This window comes from Lepidothrix coronata, unplaced genomic scaffold (genome assembly GCF_001604755.1).
Source record: "Lepidothrix coronata isolate B3197 unplaced genomic scaffold, Lepidothrix_coronata-1.0 Scaffold252, whole genome shotgun sequence".
NCBI lineage: Eukaryota > Metazoa > Chordata > Aves > Passeriformes > Pipridae > Lepidothrix > Lepidothrix coronata.
The window spans coordinates 680972-703669 of record NW_016690432.1 but is presented as its reverse complement, the minus strand read 5'-3'; the positions used below and the strand labels follow the sequence as shown (position 1 = coordinate 703669).

The window sequence follows — 22698 nt, the reverse complement described above, 5'->3', positions numbered from 1 at the left end:
TGAAATACTTGTATTTCTGCTCTGTATCTTTGTCCTTTGAATATTTTAACGCTCTAAGATATGCACTGTTTATTGAGAGGGTAACTAAAATTTTTTTTTTTATAATATAGAATATATATGTTTTCTGTATTCTCTATGTATTTTCTATATATTATTTATTCTATATAGAACATATATGCAGTATGTTCTAAGAAGAGATGTGATATATACACTATACAATTAAATAGAAATAACAATAACAACAGACTATTGCACCACGTAATTTCTGATCTCCTTTACAATTTCTTGCCCAATAATTCGTGGGCATGAACACAACACAGCTAATGTTTTATGCTTGAACACATAGATCTGCAAAAGCCTTCTTGTCCTATGCAAAAGCCTTTCTTCTTTGTCCAAATTTTGTGATGTCCCCTCTTGTAATTTCAGATGACATAGTTTATTTACTGCTGAAGTAAGGGTTTGGTGCTATATATAAAATTCCATTATTTTCCCTTCTAGGTATGGACGTTCCTTGCTGCAGGAAGGAGGGTGACAGTGGGAGACAGGAGAAGGCTGATCCATCCTTGGAAGGAAACAAGGAATAAACTGGGGACCCTCATTTGCCAGGACATCCTGGCTGAAGCAATGCCGTGACAGGCACTGCCATCACCTCTCTTTCTCTCTCTCCGTGGATCCAGGGATTATGCCATTGGCAGAGATGCACAGAAATACTTTCCCATTAGTTTTCACGATGGAAGCATCCCTTTGCCCCATATGCTACAACATAATGTGGCATCCCTGACCCTTGACTGGCATCATCAATGTACTCTCAGCATGGAAGGTGCAGATATCAGGGGGCTGAGCTAATTTTCTCAGGCATAAAAGCATCTTTTTATTATTGCTTCTGTTTCTTGCTTATTTATGCTCTGGGAAAAAGTCTGTGAAATGGGAGGCGTTTTTATTCCATTGGCTCTCGCAGTTGTGAAACCTGCATCTAAAACCTCTTCCAGATTTACTGACTAAAAGACCCTATTGATGATTATAGAAATTACTAGCATTTTTTCATAATTTCCATTGGTAAACTGCCCAAGCCTGTGTTTCAACAGGCCTAGCATCATCCTTGGCTATTGCTGTCCCCTCTTGTTTTTACTGCACACATATGATGTGGCATCTGGGTGTTTGTTTGTTGGGTTTTTTTTTCTTTTTTTTTTCCTTTTTTTTTTCCAAAGTACAAAGGAATAATGAAGCCTAGTTGGGGAATTCAGACATGGAGCAAATTCTTTGCTTTGGATGGGCAGAGGGCTGAGGGATAAATCCCTATCCTTTGAGCAGGTGTTACTGGAGTAGGGATAAGTGGCTGAAGTCTATCAAGACAGCATGGTGCTGTCTTGGTGGGTTCCAGCGAGGGTCAGACATTGTGGGGATGTCCTGATCAGGGAGATGGTGGAAGGAGGAGTGAACTGGCCAGGGCTACCCCTGAGGCTGCTCACCTTCCTGTGGGAGAGGATGATTGAGGTGTGCAGCCTGCCTTTTGCTGCCCAGACCCAGCCCTGACTGCTTGGCCATGGGAGGCCATCTCCTGTGCTGGCTGAGAGGTGGGAGAGCTGAGGAAGGTATAGACATAAGGGTCAGGACACCTCAAGCGTGGGAAACAGAACTGAGATTTCAAAAGCAGCTGCAGGCAGAGGGAAAAACCCTGTTTTTGAAAGAATAAACCTTTGCCCGTGGGAAGTTTCAAAGGGGTTTTCTTACAGCTCTCTTGTAAAAAATACGTATCAGAAAAACCATCTGCTGCTGGGACGAAGCTCTGTGCACTACTTTCAGGGTAGGAAATGATGGGTTTAGTTCATCTGAGCTCTCACAGAGGACAAACTCTGATGTACTGGAATCAGAGATGCTCAGAGCCCCCTCCCTGCAGCATCTGTGGTGGGATGGGGTCTGGGGCTGATGTCCCCTGTGTCCATCATCTGGGTGGTCTGAGAGCTTGGGTGAGTGTCACAGCCTGGGAAAGCTGGCTCATCATGGTCCACTGCTGGCTTTATTGCTGCATCATGTGGGGCAAGCATCCACAGCCAGGCTTGAGACCAAGCTATCCAGCAAAATCATGATTAAAGCGGAAAGTGGCAGCTCCAGGTGCCTGGGTGGGAGGGTAGAGGATGCTGCTCTTCCACTGTGATGCTTTACACCCACAAGCTTGTCCCGAGACTGTGTCAGCCCCAGCCCTGGGCACTCTAGAGTCACACCAGCCCTTGGCTTGTGGGCAGCTGTAAGGACACATGCAACATGCAGGACAGGAGATTCCTGCTGCTTCTCCAACACTAAAATTAGCTGCTGGCCTTCCCACCCACACTGGGGACAGGAGGTGTCTGGACCACCTTCCCCTTGCCCTCACTGTGTAGCTGACACAGCCTTCTGCTGGTGCCTGTGTTTGAGCAGATGTGGGGCTGGGGTGCAGCTGAGAGGAAGTGCCCACTGCCTGTGCTCAGAAAGATGCCAAATTTCCAGCCCCACATCCGCCTTGGAGCCCTAGGTAGCAGCTGAGCCTTGCTAACATCCCTGGGGCGACCTCCCCTGATTCTGGCATCACTCAGGACTCAGCACATGTGGGCACTGCTTGGGCTCAGCACACACGGGTGCTGTTCAGGACTCAGCACACACGGACTCAGGGCTCAGCAGGGCTGGGGGTCAGCACAGATGGATATTGCTCGGGGCTCAGCACACACAGACATCACTCGGGGCAGTTCCTGATGGCTGTGCCGTGTTGCTGGGCTCAGGGTCAGTGCCTGGGCTCAGGGTCAGTGCCTGGGCTCAGGGTCAGTGCCTGGGCTCAGGGCCAGCCCCTGGCTGCCTCTGTTTGCTCTCACAGGTGGTGTCGACCTTCAGGCTGTGCCAGGTGTTTGGCCTTGTGTGCATGGCTTTGTCTGGCTCTCCTCTCCCACTCTCGGCTGTTTGCAGTCTCCCATGGGAGAAAACACCCTCCCTGATCTGCTACCCCCTGGAGCTGCTTTAACTCGTTCTTGGGCAGAGGCCATGGTTCCTTTCTTGCTGCGCAACCACGTCTCTCACCAAGCAGGGCCACAAGACACCAGAGCAAAATGGCAGAGTGATATATTCACTTTTGCTATTGAACATTCCTGCACAGGGTCTTTACAATCTATGCAGGGTCCTGCCCCCGCCCCATCCCTGCCGGTTGCTCTCAAAGAGTTCGTTACCAAAGTCTTATCAATCGGCATTAGCGGGAGCAACCCAAAAGCTCACAGTACCTTCCCAGCCCATCTGAATCCCTTTGGTACAGCAGCCCCCTTCCCCCTGTGCAGACCCAGTTATGACATTTGCCCTTCTCAGTCCCCTGTGAAAAGTGCTCAGGATGCTGAAGAATCCAGACTGGTCCTTTCACCAGACGTTGTGCCGATGAAAATGTTAAAGTCATGGTCTGTTGCAGGAAAGAAATGTCTCTTTTGTAGTACAAGCCCACGTCTGTCCCCTGTAATGTTCTTTCTGGGTCGTGTCCAGGCTCAGCATCGTGCAGGGGAGGGTCTGTAGCTTCTCCCTGTCCATTCGAGGCAGGGGGAGCCGCTGGGATTTACTGCCGGTGGATGCGAAGCCACAGCCTTCGCCGCAGACCTGGGGAGAGCCAGTGCCCATCAGTCCCAGCACCCCTCCGTGTTCCCCATCCCATTCCTGGGCTGTCCCAGGGCCTGACACCCCTCATCTTCCCCCAGGGCTGGCAGGATGCTTACGGTGGAGACGGTGGGCGATGGAGATCAGGGTCAGGAGGAGGAGCAGGGCACCAGCAGCCAGAGGGATCCAGATCAGGGGGCTGCAGGGACCTGGAGAGTAGGAGGGGACTCAGAACCTGGTACCATCCTGCCCTGGCAGCTTTGGGGGATGGAGTGTGGGGTGGGAAAGGGAGAAAAGCAAGGCAGGCCTTCAGAGGAGGGGTAGAGATGTGAGCACATGAGATATTCTTTGAAAGATGCATCACAGAATCACAGGATGGGTAAGGTTGGAAGACACCACAGTGGGTCATTGGCCCAACCTCCCTGCTCAAGCAGGGTCATCCTAGAGCACATGGCCCAGGACTGTATCCAGAGGGCTTCTGAATATTTCCAGTGAGGGAGACTCCACAACCCTTCTGGGCACTCTGTTCCAGTGGTCAATCACCCTCACAGTAAAGAAGGCATTGCAGGGAGCTAACCTCTGAGCTCATGATAACCTAAACTGAAATACATCCTGGCCCCTAAACCCGTGTATATCCCAGGAAATCCCTCCTAAAGGCAGAGGTCAGCTCCATCCAAAGCAGTGGGTCCAGGTGCACCCTGACACCCACCCCTGCAGACTGACATTGTGGTTGCCCCCACCCCAGGACAAACTCCTTCTGGACCCTGGGGACCCCCGGGAGCTCAGCAAACCCCTCTTGCAAGGCAGTCTGAGCCAACCCCGTGCCATACCTTTCTCGCTGGCAGCTTTGCATTTGGTTATGCACCGTACGGGCTTTTTGGAGACTGGTGCCTGAGTGGTCTTTGAAGGCAGAGGCAAAACATCAACTGGGGGATAAAGAGAAGAAAAGGATGGTTGGTGTGGCACTGAGTGCAGCAGAGATCCCAAACAGGAGGCAAGAAGGGCTGGAAATTTTGGCCCTTAAAGCTAGTCCCCTCCAGCGACCCCCACAAAGGGCCGTGTCACCCAGAGGGGATGGGAGCTTGACCTGAGCCTCTTGGTGGCCACAGAAGTTACAAAGAGCTTGTAAAGGTGTTAAAAAAACCAACAAACTAGGAAAAGAAGGGCAGAAGGCTAAGGCAGAGAAAAAAAATCCAGCTTCTTTGAGCTGCATTTACTGCCACGCACCATCTCACCAGCATTGCACAAAATCATGGGTAGCAGGAGATTTCAGTAGTACTGGGAGGTTTTAAGGGATCCCTGGGTCTTTTCCTTATTCAGATTGCTATAATCTTGTTCGTTGTTCAAAATGGGAATTTTTTTCCTGATAAAATGAGGGCAGGACTTATTATGGTGTATCTGAATTACAATGGAGCACATTCATCTCTCAGTAAAGTTGGCCAGGAAAATATCCCAGTAATGTATTTAAATAGCTTTATGCCTGACTGCTCAAACCACAATTATTCAGAATTTTAGGTGATTCAAAACTATTTTTTTGTGCTTCTATCAGGGATGGAAATTCCTACGGAAACTACAGTTCTTTTACATGGAAAGATGAGACATCAGGGGCCCGGGATTTATCTGCACAACTGCTCCTTTACACTATAATAGGCTTAAAGAAAAGGAACTTAAAGACAATTTGTTTTATCATGAGTACTAAAAGGAAAAGAGGAAAACATCCAGCAAAGCCTGAATCCTCCCAGAACACCTGCTGTTTTCCAGTTTTTAATTGGAGTGTCCTTGATCAAGCTGAATTTCAAGACTGTTTTTCATGCTTTGCACAGAGATATGTGCCCAGTTGATAAAAAACAGTTCTCCTTTATCTTAAACCAGCTTTTCTCGAAGCCAGCAAGAATCCAAAAGGGATTTCTTGGGCATCTCAAGGTGCAGGGGATATTTGCAAAAAACAACCCAGAAAAATTGGGACACTGGGGCTGCTTTAGGGTCAGAAGTATAGCTGCATTTTGGTTAAATAAGTTATTTATATCTTGGTTAAACAAGTTATTTGTCTCCCTAAAAGTCTGCAAAAAAGGGACTAAATCCTACTTCAAATACATTAGTTTTTCTACATCAACTCCTGCTCTCTGGTCAAGGGGAAAATGGTCTGAAAAGCGCTTCTGTATGACCCAGATGCCTGTAAAGCATTTCTTCCCCAGTTGCCACCTGCAGACAGCTCTGATTTCTGGTTGGAGCCCCCCAGAGATAGCGGGTTGGGAGCTTTGAGGAAGAAATCCCATTTCAGTTCTTTATGTGAAGGATGGGCTTGAAAGCTGCCGTCAGACCCACCCCAGAGATGTGAGGAGTGATGTCCTCTGGCCTCAGTGTTGTCACTGGAAGGGAGGGTAAGGAAGAACCCATGGCATGGAAGGACCTGGGAGCTGAGCAGGGCACACATCCAGCCTCTCATCTGAAATGCAGCAGGGGATGAGAAATACACATGGCATGGCAATATCAGGGGCTGAGGGTCTTCTCATGGAAATCCTAAACCACTAGGACCGATGTAGTGCTCAGGGCATGGCCACAGCAGAGCAGCTGCTGATGGCAAAGGGACTATTGCATGCAGCTGGCCAAAACGTTTCTGTATTTTCTGCTCTATCCAGTCTCATAGATCTCTTCAGAGAAACCCCAGAGCCCCAACCTTGCACGTCAAAATTGAGAAGAGTCTTCCAACCCTCATCCCCCCCTTACCCAGGGACCTCATCGCAGGCTGCTCGTGGCATACTTTGGAACCCTGGGGGTGATGCTTACCCACACTGAGCTGTGTCCCACTGCCCAGGAAGAGTTGGGAGGACTGGGAGACGGAGCAGTAATAGATGCCATTGTCCAAGGCATGGAGGTGGCTGATGTGCAGGCTGTAGGAGTTGTGGACACTCGCCCTATGGACACTAAACTTGTTCTGGCTGATGTTTGCACCATATGTGGTTTTGCCCAATACGTTGGAAAATACCAGGAACTCAAAGATTTGCCTCTCCTGGCTCCAGCGGTACCAGTACAGCCCGGTGTGCTCCTTCTTCAGCTCACAGAGGATTTCTGTTTTATTGTTAGTTTGGGCTAAAATGTGCTCTGGAGTTTGGGATAGCAGTAGGTTTCTACAGAAGCCTAAGAAAAAAGAGACAGATATACACAATTATTATTTTCTTTTCATAGAATCGCAGAATGTTCTGTGTTGGAAGGGATCCACAGGGATCATCTAGTCCAACTCTTAACTGAAAGGCCCATACAGGGATCAAACCCACAACCTGGCTGTTATTAGCACCATGCTCTAATCTCAGGCCTAATCTCAGGGTTTAGTTATTTTTCTTCCATGCTAAGTACAAATTTTCTTTATGGGCTTAATAAAATCAAGTAGTCCCAGATCAGGGGATCACACAAGGGAGAAACAGGAGCAGCTTTACCAGGATGCTCCCATATTTCCTCAGAGGCCTTTTGGGGTTCAGCAGCTTTTTTTGGGTCAAGCCTAGTTACAGAGTTTGCCCTGCAAACAATCATCTAAGGAGGAGGGTCAGTGGCAGGTAAAGGGATGGAGGGATGGTTTTGAGAGTGTCCTCGGGGCTGTATGTGCAGGGAAGGGCATCCCTAGCTACTCCTGTGGATGCCCTTCTTCTGTCCCCCTTCTTTTTAATAAAGAATAATTTATTTTTTTTTTGAGCCTCTTAACTTATTTTCCAGGTTTTTCTTCTAACAGATGCAATGCTGATAAACATCTCAGGTGCAGAAGAAAGACCAAAAAATGTGCAAAACATCTCAAAATGTGTCAATTTTACATTAGCTTTCAGACAATGTTATTTTTACAGGAATTTTGAGACGTTGGGAAAGGAGAGGGAGTGAGGGGTAGCCGTGGGGTTCAAAGCTTTGGTTTGGTATCACATCTCCCTGTTTGGGCTTTGCAGCTTCTGTTGGAAATTATCTAAGTTGTGTTTGGCCCAGGCAGATGTGAGCGGTGTCTGTGTGTGAGTGAGGATGTGTCCTTGTGAGAAGGATAACAGGTAACTTGTGATCCTTTCTGTTCAGCAAACAGTCCTTCAAACCTCTAGATACTCTGAGACCGAGTGAAAAACAGCCCTCTGAAGATAAGGACGGTCTTGCTTCCCCCGTCTGTTTCCCAGGCGTGTTTTAAAGCTGTGCAAAAACCTCAACAATACATGTTTCTTGTCTTTTTTTTTTTTACCTTAAAATGTCCCTTTTCCTTCAAAATCCCAAATCTGCTTACAGTAGCTGTTGCATCCTCATGCAGTCCTGCAAACCCAGTGGTGTAGGAATGGGTTGGCATGATGCATAAACGCCAGAAGCCATCACTGTGACACAAGGCCCTGATGTCCCCCATATTCCCAATGGGACAGGCAGAGGAGAGGGCTCTGGTGACTGACACAAGTCCAGAGCCTTCCTCTGTCCCCACACTGATGATCCCATCACTGCAGAGCCCTGATATGGCAGTGCTGAAATTCAGGCGTTGCACGGCAGCTGCAGCACTTCACCACATTCTCTGGCTCTGTGACAATATCAATGTCTCCTTATCATTAAAATACAAAATTTTCAGGTTTTAGAGTGCAATTCTCACAAACTTTGCTCTGGCAAACCCATGTGGTTTTTAAGGGGGTGAAATGTGTGTGGCCATGGGGCGTGGGGGCTTCAGGCTCTCCTTGGCTGCCCTGAGGTCTGGCTGGCAACTTAACTCTTTCTGTCTGGGAAACTTAACTCTTCATGAAAAGCTTCTCCTTGAGCTGTTGGAGAGACTGTTAGATGAGTCATAAAGGATGAGAAGGGATACTGGAAAATCTCAGCTCAGTGGACAAGTGGTCAAGCTCCAGTGGGGTGAGCTGGGATGAATCCAGAGCAGAAAAGCCCATCCTCAGTCATACCTTCACCCTCCAAAACCTCCCTGTTCCCTTTCCTGGTGGGGGACCACAGGGAATCATGGTGATTGCACATGGTTGGCCATACCAGCTTGTAGCACCTTAAAAATGGTCTCTTTTCCCTTTATGTGTGCAGAGCAAACTCTCATTTATTGAGGCTTTTTCAGCGAGCTCCTCACCGTACATATCTATAGGATATTACTGCCTGTAAGGCACGGTTTTATAACGCACCAGTTCCAGCTGTGGCCCTTGGGAAATACTCAGTCTTTGGATGATTTAGAAGCAAATTTTATGGGATGTTTATTGCCTTCGTGCTACACAGGCAGCATAGACAGGTGCTACTTTAACTTCTCCATCAGCAGCTTCCTACAGTCCATCTGCACTGAGGGTGCAGTAAAAACAAACTCTGCGGGGTCTATACCATTATGTATTGAGCTCTGAATAGAATATAGAATAGAATAGAACAGACTATTTCAGCTGGAAAGGACCTACAGTGACCATCTAGTCCCACTGCCTGACCAATTCAGGGCTGACCAAAAGCTAAAGCATGTTATTAATGACACGATCCAAAATTATGCGGCGATAGGTAATAATATCCTGTAGATCTATACTATGCCTGTATGTTTAAACTTCCATCATCCAGATGCTGTGCAACACATCCCACGTGCTGGAGTAGGGTGGAGGAGAGGCTCCACCACGATTTTAGGTGCCCTCAACTCTTAAGAGACGTGTCCTTCTTACCTGGGATCTGGAGGCAGATGCAGAGATGGAGCCACAGCCGGGCCATGGTGGTGGAGTCAGTGACGGAGGGGTTTGTGCCAGGTCCCCTTCTCCACCCACGGTCACCTCCTGCTGGAAGGGATGGCTTCACCTCAGGAAGTTCTTCCCCGTCCCGCCACACATGTCTCACCAACGGCTGCCAAAGAGCATCTGCCAAGGCAGCACCTGGAGCCTCAGCACGGCAGCTTCTTCCACGCTGAGCCCCACGTCCAGCACTGCACAGGTTACCCTCAAATCCCCTCCAGGAATATTAAAAAAAAAAAAAAGAAAACTCATTGATTTTTATTTATGATTTCTTCATATTTCACCATCCAGTTATTCTTCCTTCGTTTAATCTACTTCCATGCGATTAAAAAGTGACTAATGTAGGAGCTTGGCATTAAAGATAAAATCAGGGAAGGATGAATTTTGGCTGTTTTTTTCTCTCTGTTGTAATCAAAAAGCATTTAAAATAAGGAAAAGATGGAGGTTGATCCGCAGGGTTGTTTTCTTCAGCAAAATTTTTAGCATGAGGTGTTTTTCTCTGGAAAATGCTGAACACCAGACCAACCCGCCATAAAGCAGAGACGTGAGGCATCACAGAAAACTTTGAAGTCAAGAGCAAGAAACCTCAAACAAATTTGTGGCTGAAAAACCACAAAAATAAGGAAACTCTGCTGGGGCTCCCCACCCCGTGGCATGTGCTGCTTTGGTAGCTGTGACAGCGCTCTGAAATATGCAGAATTTCATCATTTTATCATTCAAATGATAAAATATCAGAGTGGCTTTGAAATGTCCTTGTGAGGAAGATGTTTGAAGCGTTTGGGGTTTAGGATTCAAAGAGGGAAATACACGATGTGAAATTAAAGGGGTGTCAGTAGCCTTCAATATTTCCATGATCAGGAAAAAAAATGTAAACTATTTATTATTTTTATTTATTTACTGCCTTCTTCGCTGCCAAGTGAGGTTCAGTTTTATGTCCCTCTTGTGCAGATACTTGTGGTCCTTACAACACCCCAGCATCTCCTCAGCAAGGGGAGTCTCACATGGGGGCACTGAGAAATTTCCCCTAGGGTTGAGCTGGCGGAAGAATACAAGAAATTATATTGCGTCTTGTACACTGTTAGTTGTTGGTCCATTTTGTACTACATTTTTCCATGCTGATGTAACACATCCTCTCCCCTTTTCTGTTTAAATTAATTTCCTGCTCGAAGATGGTTGCTAACTGCAAAAGCCTTGCCACAAAGTGCTCAGCTGTTAAAATTTAGGGTGGGCTGAATTGTTCCTTAACTCTTTCCTGTCAGGAGAAAGTAATTTTAGCGTTTTCAAACCTATTTCAGTGCTTTTAAGCTCTTGTTTTCAGAGCTGAGCCCCTGATATGGGATGCAGCAACACTTGCCTCTCTCTTCCTCACCTCCTGCTCATCTGTCCCCTTTTGTTTCACATCACTCCCAAATTGGGGCCTCCCCAGAATGGGGTGATACACCTCTTTTTTTGTGGGGGGTGGAAGACAGGGAGTACTTAATATAAGAAATGCCACTGCAAGTGAATTTTGCCTTCATTTCTGCGGTGAAGTCAGTGAAATGAGCCCAATATCCCTGGCTGTGTCCCTTGCTGTGTCCCTTGCTGTGTCCCTGGCTGTGTCCCTTGCTGTGTCCCAGCAATGGCTGTGTCCCTCTTTTCTCACTTTCATCTGGAGCATCTTCAGGCTTCCTGGCCAGGACAAGAGTTTGTCCAAGAGGGGGCTTTTGTCACCACAACAACCTTGAACATGGGGATATTACACTGGGGTGATTCCCCAAGACATTATAGCAGCTTCCTTGCACTACTTTTACCTATGGAAAGATGGTAAAAGATGCTTCCCTGCAGCAATTTTACCTATGGAAAGAAAAAGGAATATGTGCAATGTAAAAGCATAGAGTGTGTACTGGAACAGGGATTAAGTTTAATTTTTTTTGAAGCTGTTGTTTATGTGCAGTGAAGATGTTCACTGACTGTTCTCAGGACTGGGTATCACTCTTACAAGAAAACATTTTGAAGGAGGGATGCTTTTGTCTGGCAGCACATCGCTAACAAAAATCAAAGTGCTGTGGGAACGTGCAGGAGACACCTGCTGTTTACAACATCCCCACATTGTTTGGGGCTGCTGTCCTGGGAAGAAAGTAGGGGAGGAAAGAAGGGTGTAAGTTGATCTGATCTGTACACACAAGCAAGATTTGTTGGTGACCTTGCGGGGGGTACAGTGGCTCCTAATCACGAGTGTTTGGCTAACGGCTGGGCCAAGGTGGGGGGGATCACTGAATTTTGGTGCTTTTGCACAATTTCTAGGGAATTCTATCCTTTTTTTGACATTAAAGACAACCATCCCTGTCCCCAGCCCAGCCAATTCCCTGTGGACCCATCCCAGTGGGAAAGAGCCCCTCTTCTTTTCCCCAGCCTGCATCCTGCCCACCTCACCAGGCTGACACTCACTCCTGGTGCTTTCACCAGCTTTGTTACATTTTTTACTCTCTCTTTACTCCCTGTGATGAGTTTCCTGCAGCAAAGTGTTTGTTTTGCGGGGCTGGAGCAAAGCATTGGGGTAGAAAAACAGGGTTTACAGTCAAGAAGCAGGACCTGGCTGGAGTTTCATCTCTGTTAAACTCCCTTGTTACAGCAGAGGTAACTGCAGCTGGGCTGTAAATTTAAGGCCAGAGAAAACAGCTGCAAGAAAAATAGGGGGAAAATGCATTCTCTATGTGCTTCTGGGGCTGCAAGGGCTGACTTTTGGGGTCAGGGAAGGTTGCTCAGCCCCAAGTCTGGTCCAACATGGTCCAGCTGGGCAGTACCTAGGAATAAGGGCCTGCTGGGGATAATGAAGTGCAGGACAGAAACTCCCTAGGATTCAAGCAGCCACATGTGAACATTTTTTTCCATTTTTAATTTTTTGAAATGGTTTTATTCCAGGGAAGGGTGTAGCTCCTGGAGAATTTCATTAGGGGTAAAAGCAGTGATGAAAATGATAGCATTTTCACTGAGTCAGATCACAGAATTACAGAATCACAGAATATGTCGAGTTGGAAGGGACCTACAGGGATCACCAAGTCCAACTCCTGGCCCTGTACAGGACCCTCCCTAATCTTTTCCTTAGTGTAACAGCAGGAAAAAAAAAAAATTCAAAACAAAACAAGTGGGTCAAATTTTCTAAACTGCTCCAAGCTAAGATGTGGTTTGTAGGATGAGGCTGGGAGGCCTTTGCAGGTGCAGATTTACAGCTGTAATTCAGCTGATGCAATATCACAGCTGAGGCTCCTGACATGTCATGGGGTTACCCTTAAGGTACATGTCAGTGTATGATGAGCTGGGATGTAGCATGGAAAAATGCTGCTTTTAAAGACCAGATGCCAAAATGGATCTAGATGATGAACTGTGTAAATTTTCCTGACATTTCAACCCCCCCTGGCAAACAGTTCTGTGCTTGGGGGGTGGTTTGGAGGGACTGTGTGTGTTAGAGGTGTCAGGTTTGAGCTCCATGTGTGATCTCCCCCCCAAATCCCAGTTGCTAACGGGGTGTGCAGCAAATGAGGGGGCCATGGGGGGATTTGGGAGAATGGACGCTGAGAGTACAGGCTCCAGCTCTCCCTCTTCAGGACACTTGGTGCAAGCAGAAGTTAGCATGGGCGAGTGGTGACTAATCCTGGACCCCCCCAAATAGATAAGGGGCAGAGCAGGTGCTGCTGTTTGATTTCAGTTTCCTAATCAGTGTTGAAGAGGATAAGGAAAGACAAGGGAAGTGTCCTTGGGAAGGCAGCACGTGGAGGAGGAAAAGCCACCGAGGAACTAAACATAGGTGTTATCATCCCAAAATAACGACCTGCCATGGCTATAAAAATCACTGGGCTGAGACGTCGTGACCACCTTTACCTTAAAGGTGCCAAATCTGCTGGAACTCTGCAGCGACCGTCTTCAGCTTCCCGGGACTGCCAGGACATTCAGCCAAGGATTGGTGAGATCTTATTACTGGGGTCTTACTCTGTCTCTGCTTTGCTTCTCCCGCTCCCGCATCCCTTCCCCGTCCCCTTCCCGGGAGCTGCTGGGTCGCGGCAGCTGCCGGCTCGGCCGCAGCCACTCTTTCCCACCTTCCCCACCTTCCCCTTCCCTCGCTCCCGGGTTCGGCGTCTCCCCGGGGGGCTTTTCGGAGGGGCGGGTCGCGGGGTCGCAGCCTTGCTCCGAGGGTGGGCCGGCGGCGCTGGTGTTATGGTAGCTTTGCCCTGAGACAGAGCCGTCTCAGATCTCGTGCCCTTCAACCATGATGACCGACATCGTTAGCGCCTGGAAGCTGGAGCAGTTTGTGCTCCAGAAGTGTCTCCCCGCAATTTGGTCCCCGGGGTCCTTCCAGGGCCCAGAGGCATACCAGCAGCTCTGCCAGCAGTGGGAGAGCTGGTCGGAGGAGAACAAAAAGCCCAAACCCACAAACAAGTGCAAGAAGCGAGCGGCTTTGCAGGGTTTGTTGATGGTGGGCAGGGAGTTGTCTAGATTGCTGAAGGAGGCTCTTGAGAATGTGCAGACCTTGGAGCAGGACAAGGCCGAACTCAAAATTCAGGTGGACAACCTGCGGGCTGAGGTGCAGGGTTTGTGTGGGGATTCTCTGCGGAGTGCTGTAGAGATCACCCGGCTGGAAAACAAGCTGGGGTATGAGAAGCTGAAAACGGAGGAGCTGAAGAAGGAGGTTGGCAGGTGGATTGGGGAGACCCACGACGCGCAGAGCGCGGTGCGGGCGGTCCTGCAGGACGTCCATCGGGACCGGGGCACTGGCCCTGATCACAAGGTATGCCATGCCAAGATCCAGGAGCTGGAAGCAGAGCTGGGGGTGTCGAGGGGCATTGTGGCTGCCATCAAGGGCAAGAGGAGCCAGGCCGGGAATGGGGAGGGGGAGGACTCCCTGGACACGCACCCACCCCACTATGATTATGAGGATGATGTGTGGGGTGCCAACAGCCCCACCAGGCCATCCCCTTATGCTCCTCTGCGGGAGGAGGTGTGCCAGCTGCAAGCAGGGGAGGCAGAGGCTTCCAAAGACAAAAAGACCCCCCACGATGAGCCAGTCAGTCACATCCCACTCCAGCCAATAGACACCAATAGGGCTGTGCTCTGGTTTACCCCTGAGCAGCTCAAGACAGTGGGGAAGATGCTGGGGCCACTGTCAAAGGAGACAGCCATCAACTGGCTGTCCAGGGTCCAACGTCTGCCCAAGTGCCAGAGTGGCAACTTCGTGAGTGACCTGATAGATGTTGTGAGAAAGTGCATGAAACCAGATGATTTCGCGGCACTGCCAGGGGATGTGCAGATGGGCAATGTCCAGGATATCAGGGACGTCCAGCTGGCTGTGCTGAAGGTGTTCTTCCCAGAGGTCAACCCCTTAGTACTCTTCCACCAGGAGAAGCAGAACCCCGAGGAGCGGCCAGATGCCTACGTTAACCGTAAGAAGATGCTCTACCAGATGGCTGGGCTGCCTGGATCAAAGGACTCCCCCCTCGATTTTGACAGGCCTGAATTCAAGGAGCCACTGGTGGTGGGGCTGACACCCCCACTGCGGGTGATCGCTGGTGGGGACGCAGCCAAAAAGCCACTGTCAGAGCTGGAGCAGATCCTGACCCAGAATTTTGAGCTGCAAAAGCAGGCATTCCCGGGGTACATGGTGGGGGGGAAGAAAGGGAAAACCTCGGCCATGCCTTTCCAAAATGCAGGGATGAGAAAAATGCAAGGAGACAACCGAAAAGATCTTGATAGCAAAGGGGGCTTGGGGAAGGAGAACCAGCAAGGGATGAGGTTTCAGAAGTCCAACCCTTGGCGGGCCGAGCTGAGGAAGCGCTTGATAAAATATGAGAAACAGGAGGACATTGATGGCTTGCCGGATGCTGAGCTCTTCCAAAAACTGGCCCTGCATGAGGCCAAAAAACACAGCAGCTCCCACCTGATTGACCCGGGGTCTAAGGCTCAGCAATAGGGCTGCCAGGCACCTGCGTCGCCCCTTTTTGTGGCACCGATTAAGACCGATTTGTGGGGGCGTCCGATAGTTGATACAACTATTGGAGGAGGGGTGCTTGGACAAGTGATGTTAATTGATACTGGTGCCTCTTATTCAATTCTGAATATGGCCCCCGGCAATGCCGGGATCTTCCAAACCTCTGAAATTATTGAACTGACAGGGCCGGACGGCCAAAAATCCCCAGTGCCCTTCACAGGGCCTGTACCCTTTGAAATTGGGACTGCCAAAGGGTCTGAAAAATTTGGGAAAATGGAAATAAAGGGAAAGGTGGGAATTTTAGCCATCTCTGCACTGACAAAGATGGGAGTGGTGGTGGACTTGGCAAACCAAGCACTGCTACACTGCCCACAAATTGATGTGCCTGTCATCCTGGCAAGCCATAGGGTGATGTCAGTGAAAGCCCCTGAGCTCCTGGTCCACCCTGAGTGGGAGCCCCGAGTGAAACGGGTCACGGAGCAGTTCCCCCAGGTCTGGGCAAGGAGCAAGCTGGACTGTGGGCAGGTTGATGCTGCTGTGGTAGTCAAAGGACCAGATCCTCCTCCTCAGCCTCAGCCCTGGTACCCAGCTGAGGCTGAGGACAGCTTGTGGGACACAGTCAAAACCTTGCTGGACCAGGGTGTGGTGGTGGAGCAGCAGAGCACCTGCAACGCCCCGGTTTGGCCCCTGAAGAAAGCCGATGGGAAAACGTGGAAGCTGACAGTTGACTTCAGTGCCCTGAACCGTGTCACCCCACTGCAGACCTCCACAGTGGTCAGGTACCCTGCCATCATGGCAGCCATCTCCCAGGGATCCAAGTGGTTCTCGGTGCTCAACCTGACCAGCCCATCGTTTGCCATCCCCCTGCACCCTGAGTCCTGGCACAAATTTGCCTTCACCCTTCAAGGACGGCAATTTGCTTTCACCAGAGTCCCTCTGGGTTTCCACAATGCCCCTGCCATCTGCCACGCACACGTGGTGAAGATGTGGGAGCAGCTCGACCACCAGGAGAGCGTGCTGTCCTGTGCTGGTGATGTCCTCATCCACACCCAGACCAAGGAGAAGAACCTGGAGGTGCTGGCAGAGGTGCTGAAGGCTGTCCAGAAGACGGGCTTCAGGATCAACCCCACAAAGGCCCAACTGTGCTGGAAGGAGGTCTCCTTCATGGGGGTGACCCTTGGGGAGGAAGGGCGCTCACTGGAAAAGCAGAGGGTTGAGCTAATACAGAAGATGTTGGCACCATCTGATGCCACCACCCTCAGGTCCTTTCTGTCTCTCCTGAGGCTATGCCGTGAGTTCATCAAAGGCTACGCAGAAAAAGCAGCCCCCCTCTGCCACCTCCTGAAAAAGAACACCCCCTGGGAATGGGGGCCAGAGCAGGACCAGGCAGTAAAGACCTTAAAGGAGAGTGTGGCACAAGCCCCCATGCTGGCACATCCTCAGGGGGACAGCCCCTATGTTCTGCAGCTGGCCTGCACGGGCAGGGGGCTTCAGGCCTCCCTGGGCCAGCAACACAGTGCTGACATGCTCCCTGTTGCCCACGCCTCGCGCCTCCTGACTCCAGTCGAGCAACAGTTCACTGACTATGAGAGGGAGGTTTTAGCCCTGACCTGGGCCCTGCAGCACTGGGAATACGTGGTGGGGTCAGCCCCAGTGCTGCTGAGGACCTCCCTCACCCCTGTGACGTACCTCTTGTTGGGGAAGAGGGATGAGGGTCCCCTGCAGTACCCCAGGATGGCCATGGCCAACTGGGCATTGTCATTGACCAACAAGGAGATCCCTGGGGACCCCTCGCCTGGCGCCTACAGGGTGGTAATCAGTGGAGAGAGGGATGGGCAGGAGCTGGTGGGCCCCCTTACTGAGCCCAAGCCACGGCGGGCACCCCTGTTTGAGAGCAACCTCCGCCTGGAGGAGGCCAAGGAGAGAGGCTACGTTGTGTGGTTCGTAGATGGGTCCAACTACCACGAGGAAGGGGTGCCCTACACGGGCTATGCCGCTGTCAACTGGGGCACAGGGGAGGTGGTGAAGGGGAAGTGCCTGCCGCACTCCATCCAGGCTGCCGAGCTGGTGGCCGTGATGGCCGCCCTGGAGAACACGCCGGCAGACCAGCCACTGGCCATATTCTCAGACTCGGGCTGGGTGGTGCGTGTGGTGCTGGAGTGGCTGCCGCTCTGGAAGGAGAGGGACATGCAGTCTGCTGATGGTAAGCCTGTCACCTATGCCAAAAAGCTGCTGTACCTTGCGAGGCTGGCAGAGCAGAGGGCCTGCCCAGCCCAGATCATTAAGGTCAAGGCCCACAAGAAGGGAACAGAGGAAGCCAAGTGGAACAAGGAGGCAGATGCCAAAGCCAAGCAAGGTGCAAAGGAAGGGCTGATGTGGAAGGCCAGCAAGATTGCAGAGAACGGCCTTCTGTCCGTGGTGCCCAGCAGGCACTGGGAGAGTGTGGATCTAGTGGGCTTGCAGGCACAAGACCCCAGGCTCTGGGAGTTAGCACAGGGCAGGGAATACAAAGGGTGCAAGGTGTGGAAGGACGTCTCGGGGCTGGTCCTGGCGCGGAGGGAGGGGGCGGACTACCCAGTCTGGGTGGTGCCTGAACTTGTCCGGACAGAGCTGGTGGCCCTGGCTCATGAGCAGGGGCACTGGGGTACAGACAAGACCATGGTGAGGCTGCAGGGTGTTGGGTGGTGGCCTGAAATGAGAGAGGACGTGGAGAGGTATGTCAGCAACTGCCTGACATGTGCAGCCAACAATCCCGATGCCAAAACGGCCAAAGCCCTCCTGGGCCCCCAGAGGATTTCTGGGCCATGGAGCAAGTTGCAGATGGAGTTTATTGGCCCTCTGCCCCAAACAGCCCATGGCAACAAGTATTGCCTGGTGATCAGTGATAACTTCACCAACTGGGTGGAAGCATTTCCAGCTCGAAACAACACGGCCAGTGCAACTGCAAAGATCCTGGTAGAGCATATTTTCTCATGGTGGGGCATCCCAAAGGAGATCGACTCAGACCACGGCCAGCGCTTCATTGGAGAAGTCACAAAAGGGGTGTGCCAGGCCCTGGGAATCAAGCAAAAGCTTCACATCACAGGGCATTTCCAGAAACCCACCTTAGCAGAGGGGCCCAATCAGCCACTGAAGACAGCACTGAGGAAGCTCGTGAACCAGCAAAGAAAAGACTGGGATCAGAAGCTCCCACTGATCCTGCTGGCGTTACGGGGGGCCATGGCATCTCAAGCACTTTCTTCCCAAAAATTGCCTCCTGCAAGAGACCCGAAGCTTCTGGAACACTGGTGGCAAGGAGGGGAGCCCCCGGCTGAACTGCAGCCCCGCGTGCTGATGGACAGGTGGGTCCAGGACATGCTGAGGACAGTGTCAGCCACGTACCACCAGCTCGCCTCAGTGCAGGAGACCAAAATCCCCAAGATGGATAAGCAGCTGGGAGTGCTGCTGCGCCCCACGGAGTGGAACACAGGGGACCTGGTAATGTATCGAGGGGTTAGAGAGAAGAACCAGGTGCTGGAACCCCAATGGATGGGGCCCGTTAGGGTTGTGAACAAGGCCAGCCCCTCCGTGTACCAGGTAGAAATCAGAAAGGGGACAAAAAGGCAGGGAAAATGGCTTCATTCTTCACAATTAAAAGCATGGAAGGGAAACTAACGGGGCTGGAGAGCCCTCCTTGCTTATGTTTTGCAGATAAAGGAAAATGGAAGGCGATTGTGACCAGCGGGAAGGGCGAACTTCGTGGCATCACCAGCCCTGTTTTTGCTGCGGGGAAAATGCTTTCAAATTTGTGATTGCGGGATTTACTTTGCTTTCTGGTATGTGCATAGCGCTGAGCACCCAATGTGCCCAACCAACCCATCAGCACCTTGAACAAACAGTCATTCGTTCCCACTTGGAAAGGCACCAGGACAGACAGGTCACAGCCCAGCACAGGGTTAGGAGGTACACAAAAGCTGAGACCAATTGGCCCTGGTCTCAAGCTTACATAAAATATACAGGAAGCATGGGGTTAAATTCTGACACGGGCTTAAATTTGTCAACGGTGGTTATGCATGGGACAGAGGTGTACTTGGAAAATGAGTGGAGCTGGGATAGCACAAACAGACTTCCACAGCTGCTGGGGAGGGTGGGACAGCAAATAAAGGTGGGGTGCAGGCTAATTAATGCATCTACTCACCAAGCAGTAACTCAAATCTCTGTAACTGAAATAAAAACTAATAAGAATCAGAAAAAAAACTGTGCTGTGGAAAAATTGGACTGCTGGCACAACTTTACTTTGGTCCAGCCAGTCTTTGTGGTCTGCCTCTGGGCAGATCACAGCGTGGGGCTGTCCTTTAAATTCGAGATCAGCACCACGACACCCTCCTTTGCTGCCATTAAGATTTCAAAGTGCCATTTTTTGGCCTGGCATGCAGCCCCATATGTTGAAATTGGCAACCAGGTAAAACTGGAAATTAAATACTCCCAAGAAAGTGTAACTAATCCGATGCAAATTGATGGCACCACTGTGACGGTAACTGACCCGAATGGCCGCAAGTGGGTCGTTCCAGTGAGGTGCCTCCGCGAGAACAAAACACTTACTAGATCTGAATTAGGCATGGAGGCTTCATGGTATAATCAGGATTATGGACGCTGTCCACACCTGCTCATAACCCTCCAGGTATGGTGTCAAGGAAACCTGAACGTAGAAATGTCCCATGAGCTCGGAGGAAAGTGGTGGATAGGAGGCCCTGAAGGATTTAAAAAAGAGTTTTCCATCATTGCTGTCTTGCGCCCTTTTGTTTCCAAAATAGGTCCTTATGTAGTGAAGAAAAATCACATCCAAGAGCTGTTGACTGGCCCTGTCCGGTCACTCAAGAAGGTGGTGTTGTCTCTGTCCACTGTTAATATTTCCTCTGTCAGACCACACTGTGCCCCCTTCCTATCCACCCTCCACACGGGCTGGCTGGCGTGGCTGCACAGCCGCTCCCTCCAGGGCACCCGGGACAGGAGAGACCTGCTGGCCACAGTGCTGGGAGGAGGAGGTGCTGGGTTGGGAGTCCTCAACAGCATGAATGCTGAGGTCTTGGCAAACAAGCTGGAGGCTGTCACCTCGGGTATGCAGAGCCTCCTCAGGCCTCTGAATTCATCCCTGACCAGCCTTGGGATGGGGCAGTGGCTCGTGTCAGAGGTGTTGCCCACATGGGAACAAATAGATGAGAAAGACCATCAAGTGCTGTTGCGAGCACTGGGCATTGAACAAAGTAACATCTCCCTTGCTCTGAGCTGCATCCAGGCCCAGATGTGGGTGCAGAGTGTCGTTGCAGGTATCCTGAGAGATGGCGACAACGGTGTCCTCCCCACCGAGATCCGAAAGATCGTGTGGGATGCGGCCACAGAGAAGGAGCGGCAGCTCCAAGCCTGGTGGAGGCTCGTCAACTTCACCCATGACCAGGCCCTCAACGCAGTCATTGCCCACGTCCTCACTGTGGCGGAGGCTCGCATTGAAAAGGTTTACCCCATCGTGGCCCTGGGGGTTAACACAAACGGGTCTGTGGTCTACCCCCTGGACCACCGCATGTGGGCGAGGGTGTCTGATGGGAAATGGCAGACGGTAGATCTGGAAGCCTGCATTTTGGAAAGGGGGCTGGGATTCATATGCGAAGATGATGCCCTTAAGGCGAGTGACGTGTGCTTTGACACCAAAGAAGGGGTGTGTCATTTTGAGATCAATCCCCAGAGCAGTAATAAAACCGCGCTAGTGTACGTAGGGAAAGGGTGCGTGTGCTTCAGAACGATGTGTAAATACGTGCAAATTAATGAAGCTTATAATCAGACCGTGTTTAACAACTCAAATATGTGTGCTTGCAATGTAGCTACTATTAGAGGCTGTGATTTTGTGTATAAACCACCTGTGTTTACTAGCCAGTTGCTAATCAGAAACTACACCTTGTATCGTAGTATAACCCCCACCCCCATCGGTATGGATTTGTCACTTGTAAAAGAAATGTTAGAGCATGAAAATTTACAGCAGCTGCTAGAAAATGCCAAGGCCAAAGCTAAAAAGATCCTAATAACTGTTCACCATGATGGCAACGTTATAAAACAGGTAATGGAGCGAATTAAGAGGGCGGGAGATCATCACTGGTGGGAAATTTTTTTTGGCTGGTCCCCCACGGCCACTGGCATTTTCAATGCGCTGCTGCACCCCATTGTAGTTATACTGCTAATGCAAATCAGTGTGTGCTTTGCCATGGTAGTCACTTGTTACTGGATGAGGCAGGTGAGGCTCTGCATTCGAAAACAGGTGAAAACAGTGGAGGCCAAGCGCATCCTAAAATAGTCAAGGGCAAGACTGGGTTGGCCTCTGTGTTTGCCACCAAGAAGAACTTCTAGCTCCGCTGTTGGCTGCAACCCAGTAGGCGTTGAGCGGTGGGGACACATGCCATGCCAGACCTTGATGTGAAGGATGGTCTCCTCTGTTATTAGAGGGCCATCGAGGAGAGGACAGGCCAAGCAGCCTGTAGTTGGCATCAGAATCACAGAATCGTTGAGGTTGGAAGGGACCTCTTGAGTCCAAAACCACCTGCTCAAGCAGGGTCACCTAGAGCAGATTGCCCAGGATTGGGTCCAGCTGGGCTTTGATTATCTCCACAGACAGAGCCTCCACAACCTCTCTGAGCAAACTTGTGTCACTGTTTGATCACCCTCACAGTAAAAGTGCAAGAGTTAGAATAAGTAGCTTGTTTTTGAACCTCTCATTCCCAAATGCTAGTGCAAAGAAGCTGCTCTTGTGTGATTTAAGACTCCTTAAGCAGAGGAGACGGGGGAAAAGAAAGCCAAGGACAGTGTTTTTGGAAGGAAAGAGAAGAAAGCATAACACCTGATCTTGGGAAAGCACCCATTGAATACAGCAGGGGTGTGACCAGCCTCAAAGACTTGGAAAGAAGGTAAAAGATGAGCAGAACTGGAGACCCCGTAATCACCTTGGACTTACAGGAGCTGAATCCACATGGACCTTTGCAGCAACTACCTCCAGATTCCCAAGACTCCCGAGATGTCTGGCCAATGGGTTGGTGAGATCTTGTTTTTGGAGCCTGGACATCACCGCTTTGCTTCGCTTAGTTGTGCATGTACTCAATAAATCTGCCTGTTAGAGAATGGACTGTCTGTCTGTCTGTCTGTCTGTTCGTTCAGTTGCTGCCTCCCAGCTTCTCACTGCCCAGGCTTGTAGCTTTGGCTACGCTGGTAGAGAGAAACTCTGGTAAAAAGAAAAGGTGTGGGTTATTTCTCCTTTATAGGCCCACATCCCTCACTTGCTTTTTGTCTGCAGAATATTCACTGAAACACAATGATTCCTCCCTTGGGTTGAGGAGTGGAGCTCTGAGCCCAGTGCACAAACCCACTTCCCTCTCCCCATTATGCCTCTCCCAATTTGTATCACTGCCCTGCCTCTTAATCCAG

General features: G+C 50.4%; 3 protein-coding genes across 5 annotated transcripts; 2 read left to right on the top strand and 1 right to left on the bottom strand.

The window, feature by feature from the left end:
* Positions 1 to 2847: 2847 nt before the first annotated feature.
* CD8B (CD8b molecule) lies at positions 2848 to 13419 on the bottom strand. 3 transcript variants are annotated; one of them, XM_017835260.1, is made up of 6 exons: positions 13155 to 13419; positions 9234 to 9511; positions 6388 to 6738; positions 4431 to 4526; positions 3720 to 3809; positions 2848 to 3603 (listed from the first exon to the last, which is right to left on the bottom strand). In XM_017835260.1, exons 1-6 carry the CDS (start codon positions 13220 to 13222, stop codon positions 3563 to 3565), a joined length of 924 nt encoding a protein of 307 aa, XP_017690749.1. In that variant the 5' UTR covers positions 13223 to 13419; the 3' UTR covers positions 2848 to 3562. The 3 variants fall into 3 exon arrangements, with proteins under 3 accessions (XP_017690749.1, XP_017690751.1, XP_017690750.1); XM_017835262.1 differs by lacking the exon at positions 13155 to 13419 and having other exon boundaries at positions 9234 to 9764; XM_017835261.1 differs by lacking the exons at positions 2848 to 3603; positions 3720 to 3809 and adding an exon at positions 5926 to 6046 and having other exon boundaries at positions 4516 to 4526.
* LOC108507354 lies at positions 13027 to 22395 on the top strand. Its single transcript, XM_017835258.1, has 2 exons — positions 13027 to 13236; positions 18946 to 22395. The coding sequence occupies exon 2, from the start codon at positions 18956 to 18958 to the stop codon at positions 21575 to 21577; it is 2622 nt and encodes an 873-aa protein (XP_017690747.1). The 5' UTR covers positions 13027 to 13236; positions 18946 to 18955; the 3' UTR covers positions 21578 to 22395.
* Positions 13423 to 15270, top strand: LOC108507355. Its single transcript, XM_017835259.1, has one exon. It carries the CDS (start codon positions 13540 to 13542, stop codon positions 15235 to 15237), a length of 1698 nt encoding a protein of 565 aa, XP_017690748.1. The 5' UTR covers positions 13423 to 13539; the 3' UTR covers positions 15238 to 15270.
* Positions 22396 to 22698: the final 303 nt, after the last annotated feature.

Excerpts from the sequence above, each read along its gene's own strand:
- CD8B (XM_017835260.1), bottom strand. The coding sequence starts at position 13,222 with ATGTCCTGGCAGTCCCGGGAAGCTGAAGACGGTCGCTGCAGAGTTCCA. Across the intron at positions 4,527-6,387 it reads TGGGACACAGCTCAGTGTGG|TTGATGTTTTGCCTCTGCCT; the intron begins GTAAGCATCACC and ends TTTATCCCCCAG. Across the intron at positions 3,810-4,430 it reads CAAAGCTGCCAGCGAGAAAG|GTCCCTGCAGCCCCCTGATC; the intron begins GTATGGCACGGG and ends CCTACTCTCCAG.
- LOC108507355 (XM_017835259.1), top strand. The coding sequence starts at position 13,540 with ATGATGACCGACATCGTTAGCGCCTGGAAGCTGGAGCAGTTTGTGCTC.
- LOC108507354 (XM_017835258.1), top strand. The coding sequence starts at position 18,956 with ATGGAAGGCGATTGTGACCAGCGGGAAGGGCGAACTTCGTGGCATCAC.